General features: G+C 42.5%; 1 protein-coding gene across 1 annotated transcript; it reads left to right on the top strand.

The window, feature by feature from the left end:
* The first annotated feature begins 6,405 nt into the window (after positions 1 to 6,405).
* LOC149186745 (uncharacterized) lies at positions 6,406 to 9,714 on the top strand. The gene has a single exon (XM_089409434.1). It carries the CDS (start codon positions 6,406 to 6,408, stop codon positions 9,712 to 9,714), a length of 3,309 nt encoding a protein of 1,102 aa, XP_089265560.1.
* Positions 9,715 to 10,149: the final 435 nt, after the last annotated feature.

The raw sequence follows: 10,149 nt of genomic DNA, 5'->3' as shown, positions 1-10,149 counted from the left end.
GGACCTGCGTTGAAATGCAGACTGCCTTCACAGTGCCTGTGCTGAAGAGAGAAACTCTCGTTTCCCTTGGTTTCTGGGTCACAAAATGCTCAAAAATCAACTGTTTCAGGCCAAATCATAAACACAAGCAAGGTATAAACAGAGGGATGCTTTGATAGGGTACTAAAGACTATCACAAGGATCATCAAATCATTTGTGGATCTAGTTTAGATCATAGACAAGTCCAACAAACTAGATCAAAGCAGCAACTTTTACTTTGCATCCGGGAAAGATGCAGTTCAATAGTTCCTGTCAATTCTATGAAGTAAACAAATGACGGAAACACAAATGAAATGAATAAACAAGTTCTTCCCCAGCGGAGTCGCCAATTTGTTGTGGGGAAAAATGCCTATGCAGGACGATCCTATCCTCCTAAGGTGTGACAGTGCCTTAGCAACAAACGAATACAGCTATCATGATTTCTTCCTTTATGAAATGTGAAAGAGGGGAGATCGGCAGACTTACCGTTGTCTTCCGGTTGTCCCTCGAACTAGATCCTCTTCTCTTTGTGTGTCCACAGCGACTTGCCTCCTCGCTTGATCAAGAGAACAGCTACTTGAATCCCACGAGATCACAAGAGAACAGCTACTTGTGACAAGAGAGAACAGCTACTTGCGACAAGAGAAGAACACAATACAAAGGCAAATATACATATTCATAAATGATTCAGGATTAGAAGTAAATCAAATACACTAATGCAATCATACAAAATACACCAGCATATAGGAAAGAATCAAGATAGCTTTATTGATAAGTAACAGGGTTCAGGAAGAGATACAACCCATAGGGCTCCAATCCAGCATCTCCTTCCCAGCAGAATGGAATTCCTTCTTCAGCTCCCTTCAAAGCATTAAGCACCCAATGTTCCCAGCCACAAACCAACAGCAATTCTTTGCAATAACAAAATTCCAGCCTCTAGATCTCATGGAGGAGAGATCCATATATAGATGTTTGGAGAGAGGATGAGTCAGCTTGAGATCTGACTAGTGTCCTCTCCCTCTCTCAGTTCTTGAGTCCACTTGGAGGTTCTTGCTTCCACTTGGAGATTTGGAACCTCTTACTCATCACCAGTCGAATTCCTTGATGCAAGTGTCATTTTGGAAGCTTCCTGGGCATTGACACCTTGAGGAATGACTCTGCCACATGTCCAAACTCGCTCAGCGCAGGTAGCTAGTGTTGGAGTTGACATTCAACGTAGGTAGCCAGTGTAGCAGTTGACATTCAGCGCAGATGCTCAGTGGAGCAGTTGACATGATCCAGAATTGGCTTGTTTTTGAGTATTTTCAGGTGGAGAACTTCAGTGAATTGCTGTGGTTAGTTTGCCTTGTTCCTCTAGGGGTAGGAACAACATGTTTAGGGACTTTGGATCCCTTGATTATTGACATTTCATGCTCAGTGATGTAAGGCACAAAAATGTCTATAACACATAGCAACTTGCATCTCAAAACCAACTTTCATATTGATAAAGTTGGTGCAAGTAATTGTGAATGTGAAAATTATTCATCAACAATTTTTTTGAGAATATTAACACCAAATATTGACAACAAATCTATGAAGTGATGTATCTGAAAAATATTTCTCCACCTAAATCATATAGAAAAAACCTCAACTCTAAAATACTAGCACCATCCAAAATTTCAAGTTTCAACAGTGGATGACTTGAGAATATCCATTGTTTCTAAAGGAAATACCCATCGCTTTTAGAAGCTACTGTCACACAAGAACATTCAGTGGATATGGTGTGTCTGACAAAGATTTTAGACATTGAGAAAAGTAATTTTTATGTGATAATTTTCAGAAAACATTTCCTATAGTGTCATAAGATACATAGGTTATGGTCACAATCTAATCAGCTTCAGAATATTTCCTAAGCTTACAAATTAAACAAGTATACAAAAACCAAACCTGCTAAAGATTTCATTCAGAGAAGAACGCAAATCCACCATTCCTGTAATGGGAAAGAAGGAGAAGCTAGAGGTTGTAGAGGATGTCTCCAATCTTTAATAGAAGCATATGAAATCCTACTAGAAATAGGTGACAATTTCAATAATTTGTATTGAAATTGTCATCAATACTAGAAATAGGTGACAATTTTCTTTGTTTTATAGAATGTTGTTATCCCTTGGGAGATAGCCTTTAATCCATTCCTCTTCATCTCTCTCATGTTCTTCAAATGGGGTGGGCACTTGCTAAGATTCTCTTCTATGTACAGTTCTAGCATTTGCACCAACTTTGTTTTCTACAATAGCTTCCCTAGACAGTGTTAATGGCAATGGCTCATGCAGAGAGCTCCCAACACAGTCACCAACAAGAGATATATTAGTTGCAATATCTTCCCTTGAGAGAGAGGAGGATGAAGGTGAATCATGAAGAGAGCTTGATCTATTCCTCTGTAAAAAAATAGACCTAATTAGGGGCAAAATCCTAGACCCAGATGATGGCAAAGCAAGATGATGTAATTGTTGATGACAATGATGATTATGACTAGAACTAAAGCTAGAACAACCTTATGCGGGAAAATCATAAGAAACTCATTGTGATGCTCCTCCATCCTACGGTCCTTAATGTTGGTATTCAACAAAATGGTTGCTACTCTCTCTCTTTGGGTGAGCATCTTTCTCCTAGATGTTGAGTGTTGTTGTTTCAACTATTGGGCCAATGCTATCTCCTTGGACCTATGTTGTGCAAATGCTCTGGAAATAGTGATTTTCTCCTTGCTTGCAAGCAGACCCACTATGCTCACTGTTTGATGGATATAATGTGAAACACTGATAGGAGATTCAAAAAGGAAACAAAAGAAACCATAAATGAAATATGATAGGTTGACTTCCAATGCTCAAATCTGTAAGATAATATAAAGCATTGATAAGAATTTCATTTAAATGGAATCTTCAAGATAAAGCATTATCAAAATTTTACTCAATGGAATCTTAACTAAGAGATAAAAAATAATGCTTAAAAGTGTATAACTAAGAATATGCCAAGTCTTAAATAATTGACATTTCAGTAGATGTCATTATAAAGATTTCTTCATCTATCACATTAATTTCCACTGCATTGAGTGCATACAGGGGCAGGACCCTTCAAGGTTATAACCTATTAGCTATATAGAAATTATTTTCATGTCATATAGATCAAAAGTATTAGGTCATATTCCAAAGGTAACAACAATCATAAGGAATTTCGACATTTGGAGGAGGAGATGGCTAGGGTTTGGCAGCTAGGGTTACGGGCGGAACCTCGCACAGGGCACGGGTAGGGAGCAAGATGTCGTTGTCCGTGTGCAGCAGCAGGAGCAGGAATAGGTTTATCTGATTCGACTGGCAGCTGGAGGTTGTTCGAAAGTGTTTTCGCAGTAAGACGGGTGTTATCCCTCCATCAGCAACCGCAAAGGTAAATTTCGCTTTTCCCGTTTTACCAGAGTAAGGTCAAGGTTTTGCTGGCATCTAGCATTGTCTCAGGCGGTTATCTCGGAACGGTTCCCGTAACTATGGTAAACCCCAATGAATTGGTCGACTTGGACCCGAAATTGGAAGACATCCTGTCTGTCTGGGGGAAGGAACCGACAGTACAAAATATGGAGCGGTATTTCGGGGGGTTCGAATACTCCAAGTTAATCCCGATTTCGCAAGGAAGTAGGGTGTTGTCTCAGCAAACCGGAAAGGCCCATGACAGTTTTGCCACTCAGGCTCACAGACAAGTAATCCAAAAGCAGCCAGCCAGTGGAGAAGCAGCGGGTAGAGTGTTCACAGCGGGTCATTCTCCCAGTTCTAAGGGCAAAGCAGGGTCGGGAAGATTTCTTCTTTCAGGAGGCATTGAGGATGTGGTAAATTTAGGGCTTGCTTCTGGGTCAGGCAGAAACAGGGGTTCTGAAAGGGTTTCTTCGCTATCTAGGGTCTCTCTACTGAGAAACCCTTCAAGTACAAATGAAACTGACGATGGAGGACGTAGCAACCAGTTTGGCAGCCTCGAGGGAGAGCCGGAAGGCTTCAATGTACCGCCGGATGGGAGATTCAAAGCAGATATCCTGATACCTGATAACACTGGGCCTTATCAGTCTTTTCCGGAGGTAGAGAATCTATCGGTTCCGCCCTTGGAGGAACCAGAATGGACTGGTCCTTTTGAGGAAGCTAGGGTTTCAGCTGAGGGTTCTGGGAAAAAAGGGGGAAAAAGGAAAACCCAAAGGCCGATTGGATCCCAGGAGTTGGAGGGCAACCTGATCCTCGGCATGGAGGTCTCTATCGATGAAACCCTAGTAATGGCAGAGTGCACGCTGGTAGGCAGGGCAAGAGGTAAGAAGTTTTCGTCAGGCTTCTTGCAGACATGGGGAGAACAACGTTTTGTCCGTGACAGACCCCTGGGGTTTGAAGCCTTAGCACTAGCTAAGGGCTGGTTTATGCTCAAGTTCGAGGACAAGGAGGCAGCGGAGTGGGTGCTTGGCAGGAATTGGATTATCGACAATATTCCAGTCCTGTTGAAAAAGTGGAGTCCCTTGTTTGATGCTTTCAAAGAAAAAACCGATGTTTTCCCGGTTTGGGTAAGGGCCCCGGGTCTTCCGTCGTTCCTTTGGACCGAAGCAGTTTTCAAATCCATCGGTAACAGATTGGGAACTTTCTTGGAGGCAGATATGTCTTTCTTGCAGACCAAAGATAGAGCGATGGCACGCATTTTGGTGAGTCTTAATCCCAGCAACGGTCTTGCGCAAAAAATCAATCTCCAATACAAAGATTACGTTTTCGAATAGATATTGGATTATGAGCATCTGCCTTTCCGATGCCATCAATGCCATGAATATGGTCACCTTGCCAAGGATTGCACGCAGGCCAGAAGAAGAAGGCGATTCCGGAGGACCCCTTTTCCAAGCCAACCAGTTTTCAGGCAAGGACCCGTGCCTCAAGAGGAAAAAGGCATGACAGAGCAGAACGCTGAAGACATGGAGACGGAGGGGGGGCAGAACGCAGAAGTACCGGTGGATTCCCAGCCCCATGAAGTGGTCAAGGACCCAGAAGCACAACTGGAGGATTCTAAGGAGGAGATTGCAAAAGTTTCAAGTGATGATCAGCCCGATGCCTCAGTACCTGAGAAGGGTAAGTGTACAGATCCTCCTCATTCCTCTTGTATTTTTCCTGGGCTTATATCTGATAACCATCAATTTTCTCCTTCGCTGCATTCTTCTCCTAATAATGTTATAAACGAAACCTCTGATCAAATGGCGGACTCCCCTGACATCGAGACCCTTTCGGCCGCCATGCCCTCCCTAGATTTAAATAGTGATGATAAGTGGCCTCCTCTTGGTCATCCGATCCCTCAGACTCCATGCCCCTATAATCTCAGATCAATGGTTGGGAAGTCCGGGCCGTCTGTAGGTGGTTTAGGGGTTATGGTCTCCCAAAGCGTACCAAAAAACAAGAGAGGTAGAATCTCGGACCTATCAAAGGCAAAACTAAAAGCGAAGTTGGATGTAGCTGATCGGAAACAATACTCTATTCCTGGGGTACTTAGAGCGGTGCAGAACCCCGGCTCAGTAATCAAATGATCCTGTCTTCATGGAATTGCAGAGGTTTGGCCAGCAAACCTAAAAAACTGGCCCTTAGAGATTGGCTCCTTTCCTCTAAATCTGACATTATCTTCCTTCAAGAAACTCTGGGAAAAGGGTCGGAAGTGGAAAATATGTTAAACTCCCTCCTCCCAGGTTGGAAATTTACAGCAATCGACTCATCAGGCCATTCCGGGGGGTTGGCAATAGGCTACAAAGAAGGAAGAATTAAGGTCATGAACCTATGGGGGTCGAAACAAGTAATGGGTATGGAGATCATTTCCCCAGATTTTTCCCTTCCCTTTTTGATTGTTAATATTTATGGCCCCTGCCAAGGTAGGGAGTCTTTCTGGAACGATTTGCTGAACAAATCTTTGATGAAATCGCCCCTATTGATTGTGGGAGGTGATTTAAATTTTTCAATAGGGCGCGCAGAAGCATGGGGTCCTTCAGCAAGGGAAGACCCCCTGTCGGATTTCTTCCTCAGTCTTCTCTTGGATAACAATCTCATAGACCCTTCCCCTTCTAAATTGAAACCTACTTGGAGGAATAGAAGGACTGGGGAGGATCGAATTGCAAAAAGATTGGACCGGTTCCTCCTCTCTGAAGGTTTAATCTCAAAGGCTCCTATTTTCAAGCAATGGGTGGAGGAAATTGGCAACTCTGATCATTTCCCTATTTTCCTTGATATCTCCTGCCCTCCCCCTAAGCCTCCTTCCCCCTTCAAATTTAACTCTTCCTGGCTTCAAGATCCCTCCTTTAAAAATCTTTTTGTGGAAACATGGATTCATCCGGGCAGGGATGCAAGGGAGGACAAAAGTTTCTTATTCATGGAGAATCTCAAGAGACTGAAGAAGGCAACTATTTCCTGGGCAAAGGATAGGAAGTCCAAACAGAATGAAGAATTAATCAGAATCAGGGAGGAGTTGAAAATTCTGGAAAGTACTGAGGAGGACGGTTATATCTCGCAGGCCTCCAAGGATAAAATCCTTCAATTGGAGAAGCTTCAGAATAAAATTCTTTTGGATAAGGAGGAAGAATGGAGGCTCAAGAGCAGGGCTATATGGTTGAAAGCAGGTGACGAGAATACCAGCTTTTTTCATAACTTTGCAAAAGGGAGAAAATCTGTTAACACCATCTGGAGCCTAAAAGATGAAGAAGGCAGGGAGGTAAATACTTTCTCAGGCCTCTCCGGTCTTGGACAGAGACACTTCCAGAGCCTTTTCTCAGAATCGGGAGAAGCCACAATAGCTGAGGTTATTAGAACTGCTCAATGTTTTCCAAGATTTGTCGAAGAGGATGAAGCAGAGGATTTATCAGCCCCTGTTACCAAGGATGAAGTTGAAGCAGCTATGAAACTCATGGCTAAAGAAAAAAGCCCTGGACCGGACGGATGGACTATTGAACTCTTCCTCTTTTTCTTTGATCTAATAGGTTCTGAAATAACTGATGTAGTTGAAGAATCAAGACAGAAAGGAGAAGTTTACAGGCCCTTCAATTCAACATTCATAGCTCTCATTCCTAAAAAGGATGATCCGGAGACCTTTGAAGACTTCAGGCCGATATCCTTATGCAACTGCATATACAAAATTATTGCAAAGGTGATAGCTATAAGAATTTTTCCCATTCTGTCAAGGAATATCTCAATGGAACAATTCGGGTTTTTGGATGGGAGACAAATCCATGAGGCCATAGGAGTAGCCCAGGAAGTCATTCACAGTGTCAGGCAGCAGAAAAAGAAAGGGGTGGTCTTCAAAATTGATCTATCTAAAGCCTATGACCGAATAAACTGGATTTATCTACGATTGTTGTTAACTCACTTGGGCTTCAACTATTCTTTCATTAGTTGGATAATGGGTTGTATCTCCAACGTCAGCTTTGCGATCCTTATTAATGGAGCTGCCACCCCTTTTTTCAAAAGCCAAAGAGGATTAAGGCAAGGATGCCCCTTATCTCCCCTTCTTTTTCTCCTAGTGGCAGAGGGCTTAAGCAGGCTGATTCATAAAGCCAGAAGAGAGGAGAAGGTAAAAGGTATTGAGGTAGCAATTAATCTTTTCATTACCCATCTCCTTTTTGTCGATGATGTTTTGCTTTTCACTAATGGATCTATCAATGAAATTAAGGAGATTAAAAGCATAATTGATCTGTTTCTGAAAGCTACTGGCATGCAGATTAATCACAGGAAATCTCAGGTCTCTATGGCAAATATTGAGAGAAGGGAAAGATCCTTGGTGCTAAATCTTTTCCCCTTCCATCATCAACAGCTGGAATCCCCTTTTAAATATCTGGGCTTTTGGTTAAAACCATCAGCATACAAGATAGAGGACTGGAACTGGCTCATTGCTAAGATTGAAGCTAGAATCTCTCACTGGAGTCACAAATGGATGTCCAGAGCAGGCAGATTAACCCTAATTAAATCAGTACTTCTAGCCATCCCTGTCTACTGGGCAGCCTTAACTTGGGTTCCGAAAGGTGTGATGGAAAAAATCAGGAGGATCTGTAGCAAATTCTTATGGGCAGGAGCCAAAGAAAGTTCTGTTCTCCCATGGGTAGCTTGGGACAAGTTGGCAAGACCGAAAGAATGGGGAGGATGGGGAATAAAAAGGCTCCCTGAGTTTAGCCTTTCTTTGGCAGCCAAATTAGGCTGGAGATTTATTTCGACAGAAAAGCTTTGGACCAGAGTGGTCAGAAGAAAATATATAGACCCTGTCCCTCTGGAGGACTGGATCAGAAGCCAGGAAAAGAGGAAAAAGAATGTTTCAGTTGTATGGAAAGCAACGGTGGAAGCCTTCTCTGTGATTGAACAAGGGCTGGCTTGGAAGATAGGTGACGGAAGACATTGCAGGATTGGAAGGGATCCTTGGGTAGGCCGTAGTGAAGCTTATGCCTTATCCCTAGGCTTGCTCAGGCATCTTGATCACAAGGGAATTTTTACTTTAAACCAGGTGGAGAAAATTGGTCAATCCTCTATATGGGGCCAGGCTTGGAAGAATGCAGAAGACCTGGGAATAAATATTAGGTGGAAGAATGAATGGTGTTCTTACATTCAAGAACTCCACCGTTCAAATGTCAGGCTCAATAACGAACCTGATCTGTTGATATGGGTGCAGGGGGATACAGGGGAATATACCCCCAAGGAAGGATACAATTTCCTAATGCAAAAGAAAGGTTGGGGCAATCCAGATTGGTGGTCGAAACTTATATGGAAGCTTAATGGACCTGCAAAAGCCAAGATTTTCCTCTGGTGCATGCTAAAGAGGAAAGTTCCAACCTGGGATACTTTGCGAGCCAGATATCTAGTTGGACCAGGGAGATGCCCTTTGTGCAAAACAGAAGAGGAATCTATTAATCACCTTTTTATCTCATGTGCTGAATCAAAAAAGATTTGGGGGGAGATATCTAGTTTGCTCAACATCAAGGCACAGTTGGGCGATGAACCTTTGGAAGCAGTTTGGAGTAGGTGGTGGAAAACCTTCCCGGAAGGGAATATGAGAATTCTTCCTCTTATTTACTTCTGGGGGGTGTGGATTGCGAGAAATAAGAGCCTGTTTCAAGATAAAGACACCCCCGTCGCAGTCACAGCGATAAACTGTGCAGCTATCTACTCTGCCATTCCTGTTCCCGATCCCAAACCTCCTCAAAAATTCTCAAAGCCTGTTAATATCCAGGAGGGTATTCCTTGGGCCTTTTTTGACGGGGCCTCCCAGAACAACAAGGCAGGGGCAGGACTGTGTATTCACCTTAATCAAGATCATTCCCTTAAAGCCTCTGTAGGCCTTGGATCAGGCTCAAATAACTTTGCTGAGATATCTGCATTACGCCTTCTTCTATGTTGGCTTCTTCATCGAAATATTCTCTCAATCCAAATTTTTGGTGATTCTTTGAACGTCATCAACTGGGTCAACGGAAATGCTGCATGTCAAAATCAAATATTGAAGATTATTTTTGAGGAAATACAGCGCTTAAAATCATCTTTTAACTTCTTCATCATATGCCATGTATACAGGGACAGAAACGAGGATGCCGACAGGTTTTCTAAGGCTGGTGTTCAACAAGTTTTGGGAAGCTGGTCAATAACTGAATACAGGCAGGGGCAGACCATTGTTTCGACAGATCCACCTTTTGAACAGCCTCAGTGAGAACGTCATCATCTTTCTTTTTGCTTTTTGGCCACGGATATGTCCGTCATTACAGCCCCGTTCACTGTCTTATTTTTATTATGTTTTCAGTTTGATGCCAGAACTCAAGTATAGTGTCCTTTTTTTACCGATCATATCAGCACGTCTGAAGAACTATGAATAGTTTTGTAAGAGTTTGTTTTCCTTCTCTGAAGGAAACCTCAAACCTGCAAAAATGTATATATGTCTAGTGTCCAAAGACTCGTTATCAGGATGAAGACCAAACAGAATTATATACGACCATAATAGAGGAATGTCAGATATATTAACCTTCTACAAACAGTCAAAAAGGACTGTGAATTTTGTGTTTTTCTACAGTAGAAAAATCTTGCATCTGGACTGCAAGCGGCTCATAGTATGTAACTTTTTATTATGCTTAATAAAAAGTTGGTTTTT

This window comes from Pinus tabuliformis, chromosome 3_1, assembly GCF_031772625.1.
Source record: "Pinus tabuliformis cultivar Carrire ecotype Pingquan chromosome 3_1, CPIR1, whole genome shotgun sequence".
Taxonomy (NCBI): Eukaryota; Viridiplantae; Streptophyta; class Pinopsida; order Pinales; family Pinaceae; genus Pinus; species Pinus tabuliformis.
This window is presented reverse-complemented; position numbering and strand designations above follow the sequence as displayed.

What these genes read in the sequence shown, in the direction of transcription:
- LOC149186745 (XM_089409434.1), top strand. Translation starts at nt 6,406, where the DNA reads ATGGAGAATCTCAAGAGACTGAAGAAGGCAACTATTTCCTGGGCAAAG.